The 26,307-nt window shown below is 42.2% G+C and overlaps 1 protein-coding gene across 1 annotated transcript in view; it reads left to right on the top strand.

Moving 5' to 3' along the window:
- tmtc1 (transmembrane O-mannosyltransferase targeting cadherins 1) overlaps positions 1 to 26,307 on the top strand; it is a 109,058-nt gene that overhangs the window by 48,672 nt on the left and 34,079 nt on the right. The window contains exons 5-8 of the mRNA XM_084573375.1: positions 8,906 to 8,987; positions 10,164 to 10,267; positions 19,076 to 19,265; positions 25,999 to 26,120. Of these exons, the coding sequence (XP_084429501.1) occupies positions 8,906 to 8,987; positions 10,164 to 10,267; positions 19,076 to 19,265; positions 25,999 to 26,120 (498 nt within the window). The remainder of the gene's footprint in view (positions 1 to 8,905; positions 8,988 to 10,163; positions 10,268 to 19,075; positions 19,266 to 25,998; positions 26,121 to 26,307) is intronic.

The following is a 26,307-nucleotide window of genomic DNA, read 5'->3' as shown; positions in this document are numbered from 1 at the left end:
CGCTAGGACTGCTGGAATACAAATTTTATTTTAAAAAAAACAACTACCTGATGGAAGCCTTGATAAAAGCGGGGTTTTGTGCAAATTGCATACCACCAAAGCACTTCAACCCTACGGTGCTATCTAAATGCAAAGCATGTTGCAGTGAGCACAGAAACCGCTGGAGCAGTTAGCGCTAGCAGTCCCGGTCCGAGTACGGACAAGACGTGTCCATAGCACAAACTGTTTATTAAAAGAGTTTGAATTTACGATATTGATGTCTTTATTATTTGACTCAGTCGTCCACTGGAATCCATTTAAATTGAAAAATTTTGCTTTTTGAGGCAAATATTGTTATGCGATTAAAATGCGATTAATCGAGATTAATTACAAAGCCTATAATTAATTAGATTACACTTTTTAATTGAGTCCCACCCCTTATATATATATGTTGCATGTTCTGAGACACTCTCATGTACAATGCTACAAATTTATAGTAACTGAACTTTATCTGTATCATTATAAGAGTCACTAATTCCAGAACTGGCTATAGAGTAAAAGTACTATTGGATATCGTCCACAAGTGATAGAATTTATCAGATGCATATTAATTACTGTCATGTCGCCGCTTTGGGACCATCACATTGCTCCTCTTGTCATTATCACAATATAAAACCATTGATAGGCAGCGGTGGCGCTGTCATAGTCTGCTATGGGTTGTCCTCGCCCCACATTCACTGCCTTAGTTTAAGACTGGGGTCTTTTGTGCTAGTCTTGTTGTGTTCTAGGTCAATGTGGATGGCAGAATGTAAATTACTGTGGCGCCCAACGAGGAAGAGGAGAGGAAATGCCACTCGGGGTGAGGAATGTGAAGAATTTTAGTTCGGAGTGAAACACTTGTGCTCCAAATGAGCTGCAGTTTAGAAAGCGGAGGAGAGAGTCTGGTGCAACCAGAGTTGCTGGACTTAATCCACAAATAAGGTGCTCTCTGTCTTAGTGGGATTCTGTCTGCGTGCCTGTGCATTTGTGTCTCTTATTGTCTACTTTTCATTTGCGTGAGGAAGCCCACATTGTGTCTTCAGAAGAATCCGAAAAACGTAATTTTCTATCTAACTTTCGCCATGCCTCCCCGCGAATAACACACTTCCCTCCCCTTCATTCATCCTCTGTTGTTGCCACGGTCACAGTTGTCATGGTAAATTAGCATCCTGTTATGCATATACATAGAATCGCCTTTCCCATGATCTCAAAAGTTGAGGCCCTGGTCCTAAGACACCAACAACATCTGTCTGTTCTCTCCCTCCCTCTCTCTCTCTCTATCTCTCTCATTCTCTGTCTCTCCTCTCTGTGTGAGAGTTTGGGTGGGTGGGGAGGTGTCTCATTTTTTCCAGCATGAAACCAATCTTCTCAGTGTTACTTCATCTGAGTGATTTTTCCCAAGGGTGTAGAAAGTGGCTTTGCATTTTCAGCCTTCTCCCTCAGCCTCAGGCAGGTGGATTTGAATGCATCCAACCTAGAAGAGATGTGCTCACATTACGGCTCACGACTTTTCCTCAGCAGCCATAGATCAGCATATTATTAAAGCAACACACCTGTTCATCTAGCATCCTAGTAGTAATCTAAAGTTAATGTGCCATTTCTAAATGGTTTAAAATGTTGTAAACATGATTAAATGCTTGCTTTCTATCGATACGTACTCATGAATAACGACTTTAGCCCTAGAGTGATGGGGACAAATTAGGGCCTCATCGACTGGACCAAAAACAGAATATCTTCCACTATTGCACAACCTAAACAGAAACCATTTGCCATTCAAGGGGATTATAATATCTTGTATATTGACATGTGAGGTGAGGACCAAACAGCTGAGTCAGCATGCATTCGGAGGTTACTGCCAAAATCAACAGAAAAAACTTGATTTACACCGAAACATGACCACTCACTGATAAAGTGACTCTTGACAATAGCCCGATTCAATGTCTGGGAGGCTGGTTGGAGTTGATTCTCATTATCAGTGTGTTGGTAAAATGGGCTGGTGTAAGGTGAGTGACTTAGCAAGGACAAATTCATTATGGCCAAACTACCGGGTGTCAGCACTTGAAGAACGGCAAGGCTTGTGGGGTTCTCTCGATCACCGGTGGTGAATACCTTCTGACTGTGGAGAATCGGGCTATGAACGAGTGATGACAGGATGGTGATAGATCAACTGGAACAAGTCGGATCTCGCTACAACTCAAAGGAGTTAAATGATCTTAACTCCTAGTGCCAAAAACTACAGGGCGCTTTCAGGGCTCTTGTAGAGTTCAGTCCACAATGGCCTTGTGGTAAAAAAAAAGTCTTTACTGACCGTCCAAATATTCATACACAGACTATCACTACAAATTGACATGGATTTTGAATATTCAAAAACCAATGAAGCAAAACGGGCTCCTCTTATTTCTCTTTTATGTTCTACCCTGTCTATTCTCTCCTCCATCTTCCTGCTTAAAAATTGATTGTAACACATGTTGAGGAAGTCTCAACTCCTAAAATGAATCTGGAAGAGAAATGATGGAGGAGAGAGGGGGCTTGCTGAAATAGCTAGCGTGCAAGAGGCACAACACATAGCTGGATGTGGGCATCGTGTTTTCTTTGTTTTAATATATATTTATATCCATAGATCCCCACATTCTGAGCTCTGTACTGTTCCACAAAGCCCTTGCTACCAGGTGGTGAGAAGACAATACGATTAGGCAAAACCCCCTGAATCAGAAGGTACACTGAACTTGGCACAGTCTATCTTCCCTCAGCACAAGGGGAGATCACTGACTTTTGAGCCGCTACGGTGATTTCTTTCAGAGAAAAATTCAACACTGCATACCTGGGTGACATGATAAGCTTGCACTCAATTGAACTCACTTCAACACCACTTAAGGGGAGACTGGATGGACAGGTATATTTGAGAACCCAGCTAATATCTCACAGAATTAGGAACGTTCTTATTCCAGCTTGTGCGCATGCACCTGGCTTCTCTGCCAAGAGAATTTGACCTTTACCTCATACAACAGATGACCCAAGAATTGCAGAGGAATGGCTCCATGGCCTGTTTGTGAATGAATCTTCCTTGTCGGTGTGGAAGACTCCTGGCCATGGAATATCCATAGAAAACATTCCATTTTGTTGAGGCTTATAGTCAGGGCTTTGCCACTATGTTTATTTATGCCCCAATTTATTCTTATGACAGCAGATTTATGAGCACACCATATACCCACTAATCTTTTCTACAATTAATACTTTTTCTGTCCATTCTTTTTACCCGTTATAATCGCCGGTTTATCATGCACAACCTCGTGTACTGTTGTTTGCATCATGATTATATGCTGCGTATGATTTATTGAGATGTATGTATGAATTGATCTGTTTGCTACCCCTGCTCTCTTCTCCTCTCTTCTCTTCTGTCCCATCTTCCTTTTTTCTTCTCTCTTTTCTCCCTGGCAAGCCTTGAGCAGATGGGCCCTCCACATATGAGCTGGGTTCGACTCAAGGTTGCTTCCTGTTGAAAGGGAATTTCTCCATCTTTATGCTTGCTCTGGGAGTTTCAGGCTCCGAGTTCAGAATGGTGCCCTTTTTTAGATGCATAAGCTGTTCAGTTCCCTTCACAGTATACGTGCTAGCTCATTGTCCATCTGTACTGAAGCACAATCCAATACACGATGTTTAATTTGTCAGGATATCTCTTTGCGTCTCAGAAGTCGTCCAGCTGCTTCTGTTACTTGTCACATCATCAGTATGCTCTAGTTAACACATTGCCGTCAGAAGCCGTGCATGCTCATCCATCAAACTGCCTACACTGTGTTTTACAGATGATGTTGTACGCTTTGGATCATGAACCGTTCTGAGCCTTCTCTGAGCTTTTTTCTTCCCACCATTCTACTACAGGTTAATCTTTATGTGTTTGGCTTGTGTTACGTGGACTTTCTAATCTTGAATGGTTTGCACCTTGTGGTGAACCCTCTTTACTTTCTCTTTTGGAGTCTTTTCTCTGTTGTAGACTTGGATAATGATATGTCTACCTCCAGGAGACTGTTTTTCAGTCGTCGGGATGTTGTGAGGGGATTTTTCTGACGGAAAACATCAGCCACTGCTCTCTCAAAGTATAACAAACCGTTAATTTGGCCACTCCTAATGTTTGATGGATTGCTTATCTTATTTTTTGAGCCTCCAAAGTGCAAATCAGCTTACCAAATAAACTTGAAAACAACTGCTGGTGCAATACTTATAGCTGTCCAATCACAGTTTAGCCTTTCAAATTGGGGACTACGTATAAACATGATTGTAATTCCTACAAGTTGGATATAAATAGCCTCAAATTAAAGCTGATAGTCAGCGCTTTAAGTCCGTGTTCATTACATATATATAACTTAAATATTAAAACAATAAAATAAGAAGTTTGATTGTTGATAGACTAAATTGTGTGTTATAATACATGTGTGCCAGTGTTAAATAAATAAATGTTGGGGATATAGGTGTATATCCAACTCAACAACATAGCGCCATATGAAGTCATGACCTGTTCCAGTTAAACATTGTGTGGTCAGTACAAGTTTGTTTCCTCAGTGACATCACAGTACCTGTTCCACCACAAGGTTACAAGAAACATGTAGTTAAAACTATATCTGTACTCAAGTCTAAAATGTTTTGTTATAGAGGTGGCTTTGGGAGTATTTTTAGAAGGATAGAATGACCATAGAAATATAATCTATGAGCAGCTGTGTGCCTCTATGATAACCCACTCCTCTGTGCTGTGAAGCATTTCTCATCTGCCTATTGCTTTGACTCAACTCTTGCATTTGGACTAAGATGCGAGGGAATAATAAAATAAATTGAGGATATATAAACTGGAAAATGGCAAGGGATTTATACACGGGGTTGACTGGATTGGGAACAAGGGCAGAAATGTCAAAACAAGTGTACAGTATCAAAATATAACAGGAAACAAAACGAATACTTACATACCTACATATACAGTATATCACACTAAAGAACTTTAAGAAATGGTGAAAGCTGAGTAGTCTAGGTAAACATGGGGTAAAAGTACAGTGGGATATGTGTATTATTTCCCCCCCTAAGCCAGTACATGCCTAACATCTCACAGCTCAAACAGCAAACAGGGAGTGTTTTTAAATTAATTATTATTTGCTGTGGTGATATACCTTCATCACAGATCAGCTGATGTACTGTAACTTTATCTCAGTAATCCAGTGGCATGCTTCCAGGGTCTGCTCCTCTACAATTTTTGTTTTTGTCACTGCAAAAAGTAGCTCCATCTTCAGCTACCTCTTTGATCAAACATAGCAGTCGATATGAGGAGTCACATATTACTCTGTGAATGGGATTGCTTGTGAGTTTATGGTGTAGAGTATTTTTTATATATGTTTGTATTTCATTTAGGTCTAGGGAAGTTAACATGTTATTATCGCATTCAGAAATCAGAATCACTTCATTGTCATTGTACAAAGTACAAATTGAGGTGCAATTTAAAAGTGCTAAGTGTCCTAAAGCGTCTACCTGGGGGGCTACAGTTCAAGTAGGTGGTGGCCAGGGTGGGATGGGTCTCTGAGGATGCTGTGGGCTCTCTTGAGGAAGCGTGCGTTTTAGATATCCTCAAGAGATGGAAGTGGGTAACCAATGACTTTTTGGTCTTTCCTTTCCTGGCAAACCACAGCCAGTGCTGATGCTGAGAGCTGAGGAATGATGTGGTCCTACTCTCACCCTCTGGGAGCGGCTTGTCAGGAAGCTGTGAATCCAGGTGCAAATGGATTGTGTAAAGCCCAAGTCCAGTATTTTCTTGACCAGTCTGTTGGGTATGATGGTGGAGCTAAAGTCTATGAAGAGTAACTTGGCGTAGCTCCCTCTCTGTTCCACGTGAGTGAATGTGGTGTGGAGAGCTGTAGCAATGGCGTCTTGTGTAGACCTGTTTGTCCTGTATGCAACCTGGCAGGGGTCGAATGTGGGTGGCAGGCTTGCTGTGATGTGACTCTGAAGCAGTTTCTCGAAACATTTCGTAATGATGGGTGTGAGTGCCACTGGCTGGTAGTTGTTGAGGCTGCTGGTGTTGGTCTTCTTTGATAGAGGGTGGAATAAGGCACTTAGACAGGGACTGGTTAAATATGCTGGCGAATACACCAGCCAGCTGGTCGGCACAGTCTCTCAGCACCCTCCCAGTGACGCCTTCTGGTCCAGCAGCTTTTCTGGGATTCACTGCTCGCAGAGTGCGCCGTACCTCCTGTGCCTGCACTGTGAGGATGTGGCTGCTGGAGACTGGTGAATGTGGTCTTTCTGCCGCTGGTGATCTAGCCTCAAAGCGCACAAAGAAGTGGTTTAGCTCCTCGGTTGTTGCTGCTAAAGTGGTCCTCAATCTTTCTCTTATATGTTGTCTTGGCCTCCCTGATGCCTTTTCTCAGGTTGATTCTGGCAGACCTGTACTGGGTTTCATCCCCAGACCTGAAGGCGCTGTTCCTCTCCTTCAAGAGCGCCTTTGACCTCCTTTGTCATCCACAGCTTCTGGTTTGTTGTTACTCACTAGCTCTGAACACACATGCAGACAAACCACGGTTCACAGGAGGGGTGGGGTGTTGATCAGTGCTGGCTTGGAATGGGCGTCTCAACCAATGAGACGCGTGATTAATCGCAGAAAATCGCGCGTTTAATCGCGATTAAAGATTTTTGGCATTGCCCAGCACTAATGTTATTTTTAAAAGCCTCGCTGTCATGGGTATTTTGCAATTTCGTTGTGTAATGCATACAGTGAGATTATAGGCTTTTCTGTTTTCTATTTCAGAATCCACATTTCAGTCATCTAGAACTCATAACTCTTTCTTTTATTTATTGCTGTCACTGTATTTACATTTCTTCACTAATGACTACCCCATCCCTAATATTTTGTCAATTAAAAATATCAGGCTCACCGTTCCTTTCTAGAAACACGCTCATTTGTAATCAGCAGGGAAAAATTGTCTCATTTTTTTTCCAACAGAACTCGTTCACAGTAACTGAGGCAATGCAGCATCTGCAGAGTCAGACTCCTCTTTGTCATTCTATCTCTCAGCGCAGCAAAGCTCAGCAGAACAGACAGAACAAAGACTTTGTTGAAGACAAATATAGAAAAAGAGAAAAAGGCAATAGAGAGCAAAAGGAGAGTGGGGCCGAGATGAAACAGACGAGACGGAGTGTGAGACAGACAGAGTATGTGCAGAATTCCTGTGAGATCTCTCCTATCGCCGTTTCTGTGAAGCTTTGAAAGCTCTACACAAGGGGAACATCTCAAAGCGATGGGATGGTGAATGGATTCTCCATGCTTTCCTCTCTCTACCTATCTGTCTGATTCTGTCGCTCTCATCTTATTCTCTTGCTGCTTTTGTTCTGCTGTCAGAGCCTTCTCTTTAGTTTCTAACACAGGCTAATGAACTGGAGTGTGTGGCCTAGGGGAGAGGGTTCATAAATGACCTTGGCTGCAGGGAAGGATGGAGGCTGGATCGATAAAAATAAGGCTGGATGGATGGTGACCTGCAAGACCTTGAAACTGCATGAAAGCATACACATCCACGATGCCAAACAATGGAAGTTTATTCACAGTGTTCCGCAGCTATTGAGACGTCGCTGAAAGTCTAGATTTGAGAGGCTCACCGACAGAAACAAGATCCAACATAGAATTTTCAGATGTGCTGTACAATTTTCACTGGCTGAGAACAACAAACAAAATGCTTCCAAGCTTTCAGTCCATTTTAGTTGCAGGGAGCTGGAGGAAACAATACATCTTTTGTGGACTTTTTTCACACACAGTACTTAGAGAATCAAACCACTGTTTGCGTTTGAACTCTGCCGTTCACACAAAAAGCCACGGAAATAGCTGTGTGAAGGCTGAAGTTCAGACACACAGCTGGGCCAAAATGTTAGTTGGAGTAAATTAGATGTTTAAACATGCGTAATCTTCAAATCTTCAAATTTTGAGTATCACCAGATGAGAAACAGTGGGGATACGATACGATACGATACGATACGATACGATACGACGTGAAAACCTTTATACTTTACATCGTTTCTCTGTCTTCTGCTTGGTTAATTTCAGGTTGTGAACCCCTTCAGACTTTGCAAATCCAGTTGCTTCTTTGTCCATATCTTTTGTTATTGCTTTTCTCATACTCTTGGTCTTAAATTGGACTTGTTTTTATAGTTTGTAAAAGAAATACTGTGTCATCTGTCATTTTTAAAAAAGGTTTCCTTAAGATGTCATTACTTATGTTAAAAATGAAGAGTGCCAGTGAGCGCGCTCCATGCGGTCTCCCCTCTAATCAGGACAGCAGCTTCACTGGTGCCTCCTCCTCCACCCTCATTCTGTTTGTTGTTGTCATTCTTGTTTTGAGCTTCCTGTTTGCAACAGAATTCTTAATCATCTTTCTTTGATCAGCCGGCTCCCAAAAGTGATCTTAGCTTCCAGCAAGCGCTGCCCTCTGCCTGACAGCTGCTGTGATTCTTCTTAAAGGCAGACGTTTTCTTGCTGTTTCATGACAGTCAAACTAAATCAGGGTTCTTTTATTGCTTCCGCATGGGACTAAAGGGGCTTTAAAGTGAGTTTAGCCTACTGCAACTAACTTATATTAATTCCACACAAAAGTACAAAATGCACTTGTACAAGCCGGCGATGGTGGAATATTGTTGTAATTAAATCATGTTGCTCAATAATAATAAACCAGACGAAAGACAGTTCTGGTTTAAGGGCATGAGGTTGTGCACACAGTGAAATACGACCCAAAGGAAACCATTTTACTTTAATCTCTATGTTGCCATGTTTTTGGAATGTTCTGTTGTCTCCTGTACGGGCTTAAGTCCACAAGTAGAGGAGGCCGTCCGTCTGACCTCTTGTTTTGTCTGTCCTTGTGTCCCTCAGTCACCTGTCTGCCTCAAGACTCAGGGACCTCCTCCAGATCTCCTGCCCCTTCATCAAGCGAGCCAGCCTCATCTCTGGTTACGTAAGTATTTATTTTTGCTATGTAAAGTGTAATGCTGTCGATCCTGTTTGAATAAGGTGCCTACACATTGTGAACACATTACCACAGAGCCAGTATACACCGATCAGGCATAACTTAATGACCACCTTCCTAGTATTGTGTAGGTTTCTGCTAATAGGCAGTTTATCCTTCTGCGTTAAGCTGATGCAGAGGCTATGGCGACAATGCAGACTCCTATGCAGACTCCTATGCAGACTCCTATGCAGACTCCTATGCAGACCCTAGCATCGTAGCAGACGTGCACCTCCTCAGAAATGTAACTATATGCCACGGCGACGCAGAGCACAAGAGCTGTGCTGTGATTGGTCCGCTTGGTAGTAGTGTATTTCTGCATTAGTATTTCTGGTTGCTTCTCCATCTCCGCAGTTTTCAAATTGACTGTTTTGGATCAATAAAGATGGAACACATTAAGGAAAGGTTAACTGAGGAGGTTCGGAGATACAAACGTTCGTATGACTTGTCTTCGGCGAAATTTCAGTGAAGGTTTCACCTGCCATTGTTGAAAGTACAGCAGGAAGTAGAAACAAAAATGAACCCGACTGGTAAAAAAAGGCACAGCGCCAACTGCCGTTTGAGTGGTCTTTTTACAGAGCAAATGGCTTGCACCGGCGTAGGCTACATGTGTAGGTTATAGTGTCTATATCTCGCAGAGGTATAAACTCTGCTTAAGGCCCCCCACCAACAACACAGAATGTTGAAGAATGTGGCCTACTTTGTTCACTGTAACACCTCTTTGGCTCACCATGTAGAAAAAAAAATCCTCTTGCTGAATCAGAATAGTATACTTTTATGTTTTATTTTTTTAATGTTGTACATTGTGTCTCATACTACAATTTAGTCATAAAAGTGTCCTTGTTTCTTAACTTCCTATTCAACTTAGTTCCAAGATAATTGTATGCAAGGCTAATTCGGGCTTTCCATAAATTTTTAGTTGAATATTTAAACATGTCTCAGTTATACAGTGTCATCAAATGTTAATGTTGCCCATGGCTTGTTGTTTAGTCTCATCTCCTTATGTGCTTCTCCATTTAATGTCATTTGAATATTATGTTTGTTTTTAGTTTGCAATAATTGGTCTGGACTCCTTAGCTGTCCTAAAAAGAAAAAACAGATTACTGAGATGTTTCCATTCTCCAGGTGGTGATGATCATGTCTGTCCGGCTGTGGCTGATGGGAGGATCCATGCCTCTTTTCTCTGAACAGGACAACCCTGCCTCATTCTCACCTCACTTGCTCACCAGGTCAGCGTCATACACGCACACACACGCACACACACGCACACACACGCACACACACGCACTTTTTATCCCTCAGGAATACACATATTATCAAGGGGAAAATGTGATCTTTAAGCGTGATCTTCACTTATTTTTGAACACTGACGATAATGCATGCTGAGCTATAACTATACAGTGGCATGTTTATATCAGTGCATGGTTTAAAAACCCAAAATGAAGCTGTTGTCTATCCTGTCATATGAGTGAAGTGGCTGGAAATGCTCAGCTAGCAGCATCCTATTTTTAACCAGCGCTGACCAACACTTTCACTGGTCAGAATATTTCAGGCAGCATGTTAAATCAGCTGTCACTACGGCAGTCCAAAATGAAACACAGCTATATTCTGGATACTGGATAAGTTTTCTGGATACTTCAGCCAGCCGCTATCTCTACTCATTCGTTTCTTGCATTTTTTAAGATAAAGGCCTTTATTTGGAGTTTACAGAGCAGCAGGGAGTCTGAGAGAGAGAGAGGGGTATGTCATACAACAAGGCTCCTAGGCTAGGAGTCAAACAGCGGATGTTGCAGTGATGTGATGGCTGCATCAAGTACCTCTCATCGGGGTGCCTTACTAATGATTTTTTCATCAAGTAAAAGACGTCTTACTCTGTAACATCGCTGTACTGTGGGAGCAGTGTTTCTTTATTGTCATCAAATCCAATAGTGACATGCCATTTCTCTTCGCCTCTGCAGTCACTCTCCTACTAATTATTTAAACACCCCATGCAAGAACTGCTTAACATCAGATAGTGACTTTCCCAGTAAGGAAAGTTTTGTTGGACAACTGATCTTCTGAAAAATAATAACGAGCCATCATTCACAACCAGACTGAGACAACTTTGTGAAGCCAAAGACTATGGATGTGAGCTGAAAACCAGGAAAGCAAGCCCTTTGTCTCGCTACTGTCTCAAAATCCTGTGCTAACCAATTGGCTTGCTCCAATCTTCACTTGGATCTTCTTTGCTGGGCGGCTTTGTCTTAAGGCTGTTACATACTCTGCGAGAAGCAAGAAGTTTGTTCTCACTCCTCGGGCTGCGAGAACAAAATTACACGTACACGGCCATCAAAACGACTGGCCAGCATCTGAAAATAATAAGAAAAGTGCCTCTCATCTCCCACAATGCTTAGCGCGTATGACGTATGATGCAGTGGGAGGGCCCTATGAGGACTTCCCCTAAGTTCGGCAGTAAAGTTTCTCGTGAAGTATAAATTACCTGGCAAAAACAAAAGAACGGCAGAGGACTCATTAGTGCTCCTCTGCCCACCTTCCAGGACTCTTTAAGAACCAGGAAACAATAGGAAAAATAACTACAGATACATCACACACTGGACACTGTTTTTTTCCTCTAGCAGTTTCCCTTCTTCCAGGCGGTACATATCTCTGTATACCAAAATTACCTGACACAAGATATTGCTTTTATAGTGTGCACTGAATGTTAATAATATGTACATTGTACACAGCCAGAGCCACAGCCCAGGGGGTGGCTGTGTGTTTGTGAGGTAGAGTGGCTTGTCCACAAAGCCAGAGCATGGACCACATGCTCAAGTGTCCTTACACATTGAGTTGCTCCCAGTACCTGGCATTGGTGTGTAAATGTGTGAAAACTAATGGGTAGATCTGTCACTGTGACTGTAAAGTGCTTTTTGCACCAATAGGTAGTGAAGCACGTATAAAAACAAGACCATTTAATATCGAAATGGTTTGCTTTTTTTGTCATATTTCACAAAGCAAACATTTTATACCCAGCTTTGGAGTGGCCAGCCTGGGAAAAAATGGTCAACAGTGGTCATTTAAAATCTATACCACTAGTCACATGTATCAGTATACACCAATCAGGTATAACATCTTTTCCACTGACATGAGAAGTGAATAGCATTAACCATCTTGTGACAATTCAGTGTTCTGCTGGGAAACTTTTGGACCTGGCATTCATGTGGATGTTACTTAGATGTGTAGCACCCACCTAGACCAGACCAGGCACCCCCACCCCATAGCAAAGACACTCCTTGATGGCAGCAGCCAGCCCAGGAACAACTAAAAAAAACATGAAGAACAGAACAAGGTGTTGACCTGGCCTCCAAAATCACTAGATCCCAAACTGATTAAGTATCTGTGGGATGATCCACAGAGGCCCCTCCCCTCAACCCAAAGAACTCAAAGGCCCCCACTAACAACACCTTCTGTTGCCAGACACCACAGGACACCCTCAGAAGGCCCATGTCCATTCTCTCATGAGTCACAACTGTTTTGGAGGCACAATGTGGGAATGTTAGCATGCCAGCACCGACATTTTCTCCAAAGCACCACTGCAACTCACACACCCAACTATGTTAGTTCCACATTGTCAAACATGTACCTGAGAGATAATATAGTAAAAGCTCAGGTGACTCGACCTCTGGCTCTCTCTAAAAGCCACAAATGTGTGACAAGAAAGGTCTTCTCAGCTGTGTCAGTGTTTGTCGTTGGCGATGAGAAAGCATATAATCTGTCATTAGTGCGGCAACAGTGAAAAATGACTCTTCTCCTCCTCGGCCACCTGGGAAATTTATAGCGGATTCTTATACGCCACACTCCGTCCTTCATGTTCTCCTCTCGTTATTCCTTCTCCCTGATGTTTGGCTGAGCCTCCGGCGTTCTCAGTCTCTGTGTGTCTGTCAACGCGTCCTCGCTCCATCCATCCTGCTTGGCCGTTTGACACTGGCAGTGCACAGGTAGAGAGAGATGTAAACCTTGAAGACTCTGACATTGTTAGAGGGAAGGCTTCATCTCTGCGTGTGTGTTACTGTATATTTATGCATTTCCCCTCCATCTGAGATGCAGTGGTGACAATCCATCATGTTAGTGTCTCTGCTAGGTCTTGTATAACTCATCGCAGCAGTTTCCGGACTGTCATTAATCTGCTCTGTTTATACATACGTGTGCGTGTGCTTGCGAGAGAGATAAATCACATTTATCGAACCTCACGAGTCTCTCTGTTTCCTCTCTGTCCTTGGTGGGCGTGTGACGACAGTTTCAGTATGATGGATTACTGCAGCCATACGTGATGGTGGCTGGAGTGTCACTTTTCATCCTCATCAACGACTGCCTTATGAAATCTACTGTAACCGCCACGGTCTCTCTGAGGGCACACACACATGCACACATTGTCATCATGTGCCATATACAGTATCGTCCCTGTGTCCCTTTTTTTTTTAAGGAAGGTCAAGAATCTAGCAGCACTTGTAGTTTGTGGAACAACTAGGGCCGATGCGTTTCGGCTCGTGGCTCGTGGCTCGTGGCCTTCACCAGGGTCATACTGCAAGTGCTGCTGGAGTCTTGACCTTTCTATAATTTCTGTTTCTCCTCCATGCACCATGGTAGTAGGTGAAGTCACGCCAGATGAGTGGAGGAACATTCACCTTAAAAATATCGACTAACTGGTCGTATTTACAATTTTTGTTCACGTTCTTGTATAATAAAGTTAACGCTGCTCAGCAGAAGAATAACACCAGCATAAGAACGACATGTGCAGTCCTCATCAGTCAAATGAACATGTCATTATTTTGTCATCTTCAGCGGCTGCCGTCGCCCCAGCCTGTCGTGTACCTGCAAAACTCAAAAGTCAGGGAGACATCATCTCAATTTTGCGATCTAGGCATTCTTCATATTGTTCAAAAACAGAAACTTAAATTAATTGAGTTAGTTAGCATATTGCTCAGCTCTGGAGAGAGGATAAAAATATATTAAAGTAATTAAAAAGATAGTGTTGATATTGTTAATATGTGCAGTGTGAAACAGACTATAAAACAACTACTCTAGATCTCTATGTATTTTTTTCTTTCAGTACAGCACAGGAAACATAGGGAGTAAAAATGAAATGTCATCTGAGCGGTGTCGCTGGTCTGACACAAACTGGGAACTTCTGAGGCTATGCTAATGTGAAGCCTAGTGTACACACTGATGCTGTATATTATTTGACACATTTAGCTTGACTTATGGGTAGAGGTTGAACAAATTCAGATTTTTAAAAGTCGACTAATATATGATGAAAGTCGAGTTGACATTGACTATTGATGTTGACTGTCAATGACGTTACACATAAAAACACAGTAGGACGTAATGCTTTGCAACAATGAATTCTATATTCTTGACCTGAATACATATTGTAGCGTCTCACACAAAGGAAGCTATGGGGGCTTTTCTGCATGATAATTAAAGCTTGAACACGGGCTACTGTCTGCTGTAGCCCACGTCAACACCATAAACACCAACGCTTCTAATATATGGTTCTCACTCGACCAAAAAAAAAAAAGGAAAAAAAAAGACATGCTTTACAACCACAGCAACACTGAACATAAACACATGAGCTTATCAATACTATGCGCTGCAGACATTGGAGATCGTCTGAACATCTGTGATACACATGGGCTCCACTTTACAGGACTTAAAGTATCTGCTGTTAATATCTTGGTATCAGATACTAAAGCATTCAGGAGTTGGAGCTGATTTGGTGGCTTGCCCCATATAATTCAACTGTCCTCAAAATTCTTTAGATAATCAGTGTATGGCTTGGCAAGGCTAAGTCACGCAAGACAATAGAATTGCTTATTGTGGGTTTGCAGATCACATCCTGATTTATGTAGCTCGCTCACTGAATTATTGTGGTCTACTTAAAGCAAGTCATTGTCATTTTATATGTCAAAGGAAAAAAATGCTTTGCCATAACTATGTCTGGCAACCAGTTTAAAAGATAAATGGTTAATTATCTATTTCGTTACAAATATATAAAGGCAAAGGTCCAAATCATAAATCTTAATGTTTTTATACACTCATCAGCCACATCAAGGCAAGAACTCAGTTAACCTTTTAAGATCTCAAACTGTTGCCCCAGTCTGTACAGAGCCTCACATGAAAACATCTGTACAGAGAGCATTCACAACATATACACATTTATACACACATATACACCTATGTACAGTTTTTGGGGTAATCTGTTTAGTGTTTAGTGCCGACTAGATGGTAGCAGTAGAATGGGTAGAGGGGGTGCCTGGGGTCTTGTGTTATGGTGAGTGCTCTCATGGCTTTGTTGTTGTCTGAGATGTTTGCCGTGGGGAGGCCAGTCATTTTGGAGGTATTGTGTGTAATGCGTATGAGTTTGTTGCTATTGGATACAGTTAATAAGGTGAAGAAACAATGGGCAGAGTAGAGGAGAATGGGTTGAATTATAATTTTGTAGAGCAACAACAGCAGGTGGGGGGCAACAGAAAGTGCTTTGAACTTGTGAATGGTGGATAGTCTTTGTTGGTAGCATTTGTGGGTATTGCTGGTGTGTTGCTCAAAATTCAGCTTATTGTCCAGGCTGAGTCCAAGATACTTAAAGGAATCCACTATCTCAACAGTTTCATTGTTGATGCAGGTAGTCTTCTGGTTAGAGTCTTAGACTGTGCTGTTTGTCCTGGAGTTGCTAATGACCAGTTCTTCTGTCTTTGATATTTTCAGCTGCAGGTAATTGTCCATGCACCATTGTGTGAAGCGGGAGCTTGAGTTTTAATAGGTTAAGACAGGGTTATAGTATTAAAAAGTGGGAGGCACATATACAGACTGTTGTAATTCCTACACCGTTCACCTGATTTGGATGTAAATACCCTCAAATTAAAGCTGAAAGTCTGCAGTTAAAGCACATCTTGTTCGTTTCATTTCAAATCCATTGTGGTGGTGTATAGAGCCAAAAAGATTAGAATTGTGTTGATGTCCCAATATTTATGAACCTGACTGTACCTAGCAGACAGGTTGTTAAGCGTCTTGGTCTCATGTCCATATAAATATGCTAGACAGAACATGCTTCAATGTCTGCTTGTATTTATTAAGTAAATTGGCACTTTTAAATTGGCAAGAAACATAAACCCCTCACAAGGTTTTTAACATGGAAGCTTGAATTAACTGAAACTCTCATCCTTGACTTTGGCTTAAGCCAAATGTAACAAATATGATTTAAACTCACATGGGTGTTGGAGTAAGTCATAAGTCATTTTTACTCGATGTAAACTTGATGTGCCTCATTGCGAAGCTGCGAGCATGTCTGTGATGAGGTGCAATACAGCCGGGAGCATTGCCTCACACCTGAAGACTGGATCCTCTTACCTACAGATGAGACTCAAGAGAGCACAGCACCCACGCACCACCTGACAAATGAGTCATTTTCTCTTTCCTCCGCCACAATTCCTCACTGCTTTTTTTTCCCCCGTCTTAACTTTTTATACTCAGCCTGTCTGTGATCCTCTGTTGGTGTCGGTATGTGTGCATGTGTCACAGTTTGTGGTTATATGGCCTTGCAACGTGTGAAAAAGAGGATTGAATTAATGGCTCAGGCCCATCAGATGACGGCAGGAGAACATTCTGCTGCATGCTAAACTGCCTGTCAGCACCACACATTGGAGAGCTGCCTTATCTTTGTGTGTGTGAGCTTGTGCCAACCTCTGCGAGCCATTGTATGTCTGTTGACCCGGACCTGTATTTATTTCAGACTCCCATGTCTCTCTCTGGCCGTCAATCTCTTTAATGGCCAATCTGCTCAGAAGTTGGGGAAACAAAGAGGGACAGCAGAGGGATCTGCAAGAGGGAGGTGCAGCACTAGCTCCTTTTTGCCTTCCTGACATGGTTTTATTGCTGTGTCCAGAGGGAGTTCAGCTTGTGTCCCCAACTGCTTTGGAGGAAATCAATGGCTAACTCACAACAGGTCTAAACAGTCTTATCTTTCAGAATTCAGTCCAACATGTCCTCTGGCAGAATCAATGGTGACTTAAGTTCAACATCTTTTGTGCTGGAGACTTGTTTTGCTGGAGCCAGAGGGTGAATTGACTTTGATAGGTGCTCAGATTTGCTGGAATTCAGTTTGGGAAAAGGATAAAAGCCCACAAACAGTTACTTGTAGCAGTGCTGTGGAAAAAAAGTAGGATACCAAGGGACAGTTGTGTGTGGAAATGCACTTAAATATTTATTAACTGTTTGGACATCCTTATCCATCTGACCATTAAGTCTATTAACTGGGGCTTTAGTCCTGACCATTTAAAATAATTGGAGTTGTTGACCAATGGTTGCGCAAAGCTTTAAACAGTGGCCCCTCATTTTGGTTTATTGTATTCATGCCCAACAAGGTAGCTCATGTATAATATAGACCCAGTCACTCAGGTGATACAGGGATGAAAGGCAGCGTATGCACACCAGTTTGATAGTGGTGCAAAAATACAGCAAGAGCATTCTCTCACCTAGACAAGCTGGTATATTTTGCAGTAGGCGCATGCTTTCTTTTGCTTATATTATGTGAACTGATGCATATAAACAAAACAAGTTTCACAATGCTATGGTAGAGGAGAGCGTAGGTTGAAAGTATATCCATATGTATGGATAGACAGCCTCTCTTCCCCTACCAACAAACCTTTTGCGGTGTAATGTTGGTCTGGAGCCGCTCCATTGGGAACTGATTATGCTCAAATATCTGCCAGGCCGAACAAATCGTTTAGGCGGGATTTTTTTAGTGATCAACAAACGTAGCGACGTAGTCATGCATGTCATCTGAGCACAGAGGACAGAGGGCTACTTTTTTTTTTTGTCTGCATCACTTGAAGCACACCCCATAATGAAATTCCATTCCGTTGTGTCAGTGAACTCATATTCTAATAATATTGAGTCCAGCGACGACATTACATGTATGCTCCAGCCTCTACAATCAAATCAAATCAAACTGGCATTATTGCCGTGTTCAGGTGCTTAGTTGCTCAAGACACCTCAACCATCGACATAGAGGGAATCTAACGTATTAACTCAAGGTCCCAAAGCTGCTTCTTTGAACACCACCCAAAGCTCCCCAGGTATTAGTACAGTACACTAAAGGAAGCGAGTTTTAGCAGTAATAACATTTTCCTCCACCACTGCGCTGTTTGACGGGATCTTAATGAATATATGTACTCTTACACCAAAGAATATAACCCTCTTCTGCTTCCTTCCTTGTTGGATGAAACAAACAATGATGTGGTACATTACCTTCTTCTTATTTTTTGGGGGCAGTGAAAGTATTTTAGCCCCGTTCAAGAATTTGTCTTTATTATGATGAAAAACCGTTGTGTGGACATGCTCTGGGAGTTGGTTTTAAATTAATATCAATACCAATTTACAGTAGTTTCAGTTAGGGTTAACACTTAGGGTTAGTCTATACTTCCTTAGTTTTAGTGTAGGGTCAGTTACGAGCTAGCCCCCCACATAGACCAGGCCCTGGGTCTTTTCCCATTGCACCTTTGTTTTTGTCGTTTTCAGGCTCATTTGGTCATGTTTGTTGCCAGGGTGCCTCTCTGGACCCCGCCCTGGCTGTTCAAACAGCCAGGGCGGGGGTGCTTTCTGAAGCACACAGAAATCAATACACCAGACAGCCATGCAGATCTTGAATATGTGGCAAAAAAATACTAGATGGAGAGCAGAGCACCAAAACACAGCATGCACAGCAAAAGCAAAAGAATGAATCAAGCTTTTAGCATTGAAAAATACAGTGTGACTTGTCATAGGCTTACTGGATCAGGCTTTATCTCTAACAATCAATGTTTAACCATGGATAACCCGGTCTTCAAATGGTCAGACTATTCAACATGGACAGTATCAGGGTGTTTATAAAGACTGATGAGTATTCAGATTATTTTTGACCTTCGATGGTGTTACTGTATGATTCAAAATGTTCATCCTTTTATCCCTTTTCTCCTCTGCTCTGTGTCGGCCCACTATCTCTCTCTACCCCGTTTTCGCAGGATCTTAACATACTCGTACCTGCTGTCCTTTAATGCCTGGCTGCTGCTGGCCCCCATTGTGCTGTGTTACGACTGGCAGGTGGGCAGCATTCCCCTGGTGGAATCGCTGGTTGATGTGCGCAACATAGCCACTGTGCTGCTGGCAGTGGTGATGGCCGCTCTCTGCCTACGCTGCGTCTTCTCACTGCAGGTAAGAACAAGAATGTGACAAGTAGCTAAAAAAAATGCCTTATAATGCCCCATTTACCTTGAACTGTTCTGTCTCCTGATACTTGTCTCCCCTCATATGTGATTTTTGGAGAGCATGAAGTAGTGTTAGTGTTGCTTGTTGCGTGTAACGTTTCAAGGTTCAAAGGAAAACCCTATGATCACACCATAGAACAGCAGCTTTTAAAATCTCATTAAATTTCAAGAAGTACAGTTACTCTATGTTCATTCCGAAGACAGTATTGTGTAGGTGTGAGTGAGTCTAGACGTTTTTTAGCTGTGTGGACTCTAGTTATCCACATTTCACACTGATGTCTAGACATAGGTGTTCAATATTCAAGATTCAAGATTTTTTAAAGTCACATACTAAAGGCTCATTTAGGGTACTGCGGTACATAGACACCATAACCTACGCATGTAGCCTACACTGGTGTAAGCCATTTATACTTGTGTGCTCATCAGTCTGGCTCGCTCTGTAACAACACCCAGACGCTGGTTGGGGCTTCCATCTTTATTCATCCAAAATAATCAATTTGAAAATTGTGGAGATGGATAAGCAGCTGGAAACACTGAAGAGGAAACACGCTACTACCAAGTGGATCAATCACAGCTCTGCATAGGGCCTGAACTGTTGCCGTAGCTACGGCGTCAAATTGACGCAGAGCCTAGACCGCCTAACAATGCAGCATCATCACCAGCAATGAAATGCATGGAACTGGGTGCCAGGTCAACTTCACAGAAGCAGTGAAGTTATGCAAAATAGAATAAATAACAAAATAAAATATGTAGCAAAATTAAATATATAGATTAGAAATAGAATAAAAACAGAATAAAAGCAGGATAGTACATGAACATGCTGGTTCGAGTCCGGGTGCAGAGACGGAATTGTACTTGTTGTGCATAAATTAAATGCTAATCGGGGAAATGTCATGAGATTAGCTGAGCACAGTCAGGCTTCTCAAATGATGAACCTTTATCGTTGTATTGACTGCGAGGCAACCCTGCAAGATAACCTTTACGTCTGATTCACATCTTATGCAAAAAAGGAGCCGATCAGCATCGTGCAGTTGTCGATGTGATCCATTTGTGAGAACAGTTGCAGAGTTTGCAGACTTTTGGAACTTGTTGCAGCTGCAGGTGCTTGTATTGGCTTTTTGTTGCGTTTTGTGTTCTCAACTGTCCTTGAAGCAACAACCCCACACTGGTGCAATCCCTTGTTGATTTCTTTTGATTTTGATTTTGATGTGCCTTCTATGAATGCTTGAAAAATGTGCCTGAGACACATACTCTAACTCTAGTACTCTTACAAACATATAAATTAGAGAATTAAAGGTGTGTGTGCTGTGTAAAGGTCAGCCCACTTAGACTTCTTTATGTTGACGAGCCAAAACGTCACCAATGTCTGCTGATATGCAAATGCAACTAAAACAACTGCATTCGGTTATAAGTTCAAGACACCAAGTATCCAAACTTGTGTAATGCACATTCTCTCACACCCACAAGCCTGTTTATGCGAACCTATGAGTAGTCGGGGTTGTCTTTCATTAATCCAGTCGCACTCTGCTTTGCATGTTGAATAATCAGGCCTGGCAGTTCTACAAGCCTCTAAGAGCGTAGTCCAAATGAGCGGTCTTTCATCAGTGTATGTTAAGAAATATCTAGGTTGGGAACTGATGGGGCTCCAACGAAGATCTGCTGGGCCACACCAACTCTAGGCTACCATACAAATCTATAAACAGAGAATCAGTCTGAAAATGTTTCAGTTATTTCGCTCACATAGTCTTCACCAGCTTTTGTTATGCTGCTTGTCCAAGTACAGTGCTTAACAGTCTAATTTCCTTTTCCCCTCAGTGCTTCTGCTTACCTGCCTCACATTTCAGATGGCGTCTGGTTCAGGGAGTCTTTATTGAACTGTGCTGCAGTTTGGGGCAGAAAACGTTCCTGAAACAGAAATGTTCCTTGGCAGGAAATATATTTTAATCGTTCTAAATGCTGCCAGGTGGTGCTGCTGCTTTCTTCTTATGCCGTATATTCTGAAGACCTGTATTCATATTCATATTAATTTTCTCCGCAATAAAAACTTTGTCGCGGTTGTCAACCTTACGATCTAGAAAAATCAGATTATACAAAATAATGTTCTATTCATTCATTAGAGCACCAGTAACTGCTATTGGGAGCCCTGTGCTTTTAAATCTATAAGTAGCTGAATTATTTGTCAAGAACATTTAGTCCATGGAGACTGTACCTCAAATTAAACTTCTCCTGGGGGTGAGGCAGACAGTAACTGTCTGAAGAGCCAAGCAGCAACGATGTAAAGCCTAAACGTAAAGTCAATTTGTCAGTATTTACTGGCTGACATGAAACAACCAATTTTAGACACAGCCTGTTAATGTTCCTGACTAAATATACTTTAGTGGAATCCATCATAAATGGAGTGGTTTTGAGCACAGTAATATGCTTCTTGAATTAAAACTCAGCTTGTCCCCCACTCTCTACTGTGCCCAAATATCACACATCTGTTAGTATGAAGAAGTTTTCCTGACCCTCATGGCCTTTTCTCTGCAGTCTCGTTCTCTATATAACGCACATTGCTGACCCCACCGCAACCTCCAAAAATAATTGGCACTCTCACATGCCCCTTCGTGCCCTCTCACTTCACTCCAGGATGTGACAGACGTGGCGTTAACAACCTCACAGTGACTACAAAACCATTATAAATTCCACCTCAGCTTCCTTGGTGTTGGAGTTTAAGTCGAACCCCAGTTTGGTCCACGACAACCAGTTGGAAAGACATTTGGAATGGGCTTTGCAGACAAGAAGTCCTTGACCTGTAGGAACTCGCACACATTCACACACGTAAACAAAATTATGTTTAAAAGCTTGTGAGTCAAAGGTGGATGAAAACGGGATGAATTTGGCAGTAACTTTAAGTAGTCTATGTGTGTGTGTGTGTGTGTGTAAACTTTATCTGTGCCCATTTACGTCCGTTTGTGTCCATTTCTGTGCAGCCGTTTTGGCCAGTGTGTGGATGTTTCCGTGCCAGTTGGTCAGTTTTTGTGTGTGTGTGTGTGTGTGTGTGTGTGAGTATGCGTGTGTGTGCCAGGCCATCTGCGGTTCTGGCTAGCCTTTCTAGTGTGGGCAGCAGGTCTTCATACAGTTTCTGTCTCATTTCCCTGGATCGTACAGCTGGGTCCACTTGCAGAAGTCTGGAAATGACTCTGTCAGTCTTCCTCGGGAAGAAATTCTGTTGGCTGTGAGGGCGAAAATCTTTCCTATGCAACTGACATCTTTGGCAATTTGTCTTTTGGTTAAGAACTGGGTAGAATGTTTCTGTACCATTTAAATAACCACTTTGGACGATCGTTTAAGGGTTGCATGATCATGAGGAAATATTTATTTGTCACATGTAGAAATGATTCATAAAAATAAATTCATATTGTATTTTTTGCCTTCATCATCACATAATGTCTTTGGTTTGGCTCTGGATATGGGCCTAATTAATTTTGTGTTGTTGTAGTTGCTACCATTCATATTTACTAGTACACATAATGACAACGAGAAGGAGTGAGCATGGGCCGAGGTAGATTCAAACCCACAATCTGGTATATGTCGTGGTTATACCGGTGCCTTAGCTCAACTAACACTTGCCAGCTTTGGACCGAAGCGCATTCAAACCTGCAATCCACTGTAGTTTACGTGGATTTACGTATGAATGTTTTACCTTTACTAATGGCCGCCGTCCTCCTTCCTAGATTCTCAACATTTTGCTCCAGGAAGTACAGTATCTATGCTAATAACTCAACGAGTCTGAGCCCTGTACTGTATATGGTTTGCAGACAATTTACCGTTCTGACAGTTACTCAGTGAGACCACCAGTGTCAAACATTACAGGCTATGGCGCCGATTAAAATACACCTGGTGCAGAGATTTCTAAAATGGGTCAACCAACTTGAACTATTGAAAACTTTGAGGACAGCAGCCCCTAAAATGGGACACGGCTTGTGTCCCGTGGGTGAGAAGTAGCTGCATTAAAAATCTGGGCAATGCCCATTAGGGTGGATGTTGATAACAGGATTCTTTTGCAATTTTGGAACGGGCTTGTATCACCAACTATGGGATTTCTGCTGTCTGACAACACTAAAAAAGATTAGAAACGAAGAGTGCACTGCACCTGTTTGCCTGTCGCGCACTCTTCAAGACACTTCTGCTTCGGATATTTGTTTGTGTGTTTTTGTATTGGAAGACATTAAAGACTGAGACACTTCCGAGCACATTTCATCTAGCTAAATTCATCTCTCTGGCGAACTCTACTTATTTCCGTTGATTTGTCTCATTCACTAATGTCAGTCCACTTACCTTGAAATTGACACCATTGTTCAAGCTGAATAACACAATGCAGTCCACGGCAAAGTGCTGAGGTGATAAAAGATTGGGAAGAGATTAAAAAGAAAGGCCAGAAAGCATGGAGGATCAAAGGATCAAGAGACTGGAGAAAATAATGAGAGAACAGCCAGATCTGAAGACGTGAAGAGAAGGAAACCTTAAAGTGAAGAGAGAAAAGAGGGTCAACAAAGGAGGCTAGAGCCTGATGCCAGGCAATTGGGATAGTAGCCAGCAATTAGAAGTAACAAACTCACAAAACCACAGTGATGGTGCCTTTGTTTTATTAGTATTATTGGGGGTGATGCTTAAGACATGAATTTGGCCCAGTGGAATGCTTGATTTACAAGCAGCATCAGTTATTAGAAATCTGAATTCATTTACAGGGGATTTTGTGAAGTCTTTGTTCCACCTTAGGGTTGTGTTCATGAGTTGAGGTAAGATGGAACACAAGAATTTTACTTTTTGATAATCTGATTCAAATGTAGATCAAGACCTTGTAAAAGCTTGTGAAAGAGCCTGATGTCAGCTGCTGTAGGGCTGTCTTATTCTTATTCTTTTTTTCTGCCTGTTGTTTAGTCTGTGTTTGTGGACATTTTGGCAAATTGGCACCATTGAACGTACCCCGAATTAACATTTGATAGTCAGAGGAAGGATTACACTCTTTGAAAAAAAGCAATCAGTGTTGAAAACAAACACAGCTTACCGTTGGTGTTGATTTACCTCATTGTAGAGAACTGAGAGAACAGAAGGGACAAAGGGACTGTAGATTGTAGACTTACTTTATGCATCAACAGCGTTTGTTTAGTAAGACAAGGATGGCAAAAGTTGTGCTACACATTCATCAGGCATAATATTATTTCCACCTTCCTAACACTGTGTAGATCTCCCTTGTGCCTCCAAAACAGTTGTGACTCATCAGAGAATGGACATGGGCCTTCTGAGGGTGTCCTGTGGTGTCTGGAAACAGAATGTTGTTAGTGGGGGCCTTTGGGTCCTATGGGTTGAGGGGAGGGGCCTCTGTGAATCATCCCACAGATACTTGATCAGTTTGGGATCTAGTGAATTTGGATTCCAGGTCAACACCTTGTGCTGTTCTTTTTTGAGTTGTTCCTAAAGCATTTTTGTGTGTGCGTATGTGTCAGGCTGCAATCTGCTGGGGATGGCTGCTGCTATCAAGTGTCATTGCTATAGGGTGGGGGTGGGGGTGCCTGGTCTGGTCTAGTCTAGGTGGGAGGTACATGTCTAAGTAACATCCACATGAATGACAGGTCCAAAAGTTGCATTGCATCCCACATGTGTGCATTTAAATCAACAGCTGTGGACGCCATAAAATGTTGTTTTTGCATTCTTTAGCCTCCAATCATTGGTGTGTAAATACACAAAGTGAAACAGTTTAGATGTGGCTAAGTGAGTTTAGATGTGTTCATCAGTCAACCATATCTGTACAAAATTACCTCATATGCAGTGATAATTAGTGTAATAATAATTCAGCATCTGTGAACAGTCTGCTGTCAGAGCACAACCCTCAGCGGGTGCATTCTCGTCTCTGATGTTGCTATAGGTCCATTAGCAGTCAATGATGCCATCAGCAGCTCTCTGTTTATATTTGGAGTGTTTCATAATGGTTATGGGGATATGTGTCAGATCAGCAGCTAGCAGAGTGTTCCTGCTATTCTCTCTGCAACATTAAGGTCATTACCATTCAAGGACTTGGTCAGTAGCTGTGTATTTTAGACTTTCCTATATGTGTGCCTGTTATCTCACTATAGCTCCCTTCCGGTCAGGGATGGTCCCAGGTATCCACGTGCCCGCCGACAGTAGAACAAGCCTCTGATTGGAGTGACACTAATCAGCACTGCACACTTCTCCTGCTCTCATTACTGCTAATGAGCCAATCCACTGAACCACAGAGCCGCCGAAAATTAGAGGCCTGTTTGTTCAAGTAAACACGGCCATGGTGGGATAACGTAAGACGTGGCAGAGGCTGTGGGCTTTATGCAGCATGAATGGCCTCAGAATATGGGCTCTTTAGAAAATGGCATTAACTGTAATTTGATAATTTAATCGCCTTAATAGCTTCTGTGTTGTTCATATTTCGGACAGATTGGTCACGGCTGCTGAACGTTCACGTGTACAAGTGTCTATGTACGTGTGTGTTGTCAGAGTCTGAATGCCACGTATTACTATCTATAATGACTACTCCTTTCAGCGATGCGGTTTGAAGAGGTTGCACTTGGAACCGTTTGGCTTACTTTATTAAAATTAAAAAAGATTTGTTTGCTGTGGATGTGCTCATCTCTCTGTGTTTGTCTTCACTTTCTGTCTGTCTGCAGAGACGGGAGAGCAGAGAGGTGTTGGTGGGAATGCTATTTCTGGTGTTTCCCTTCATTCCCGCCAGTAACCTGTTCTTCAGGGTGGGATTTGTCGTGGCTGAGAGGGTCCTCTACATGCCAAGGTGAGTGCGTATGCACACATGTTCACTCCCATACAAATATTTTTTCATATATTAAGTGTCACATTCAGTGGCTAAGACAGAGGATTGAAAATCTTCTGGTCATACAAATTGTACAAACATAGGCTGACAAAGTCTTAGCAATAGCTGTGGTGCTACCTAGAACATTAGCTGGCTACTGTCACACTAT

The sequence above is a fragment of the Chelon labrosus genome (genome assembly GCF_963514085.1).
Source record: "Chelon labrosus genome assembly, chromosome: 23".
Lineage (NCBI taxonomy): Eukaryota > Metazoa > Chordata > Actinopteri > Mugiliformes > Mugilidae > Chelon > Chelon labrosus.
The sequence above is the reverse complement of the archived record's forward strand: the minus strand, read 5'-3'. Positions and strand labels throughout refer to the sequence as shown.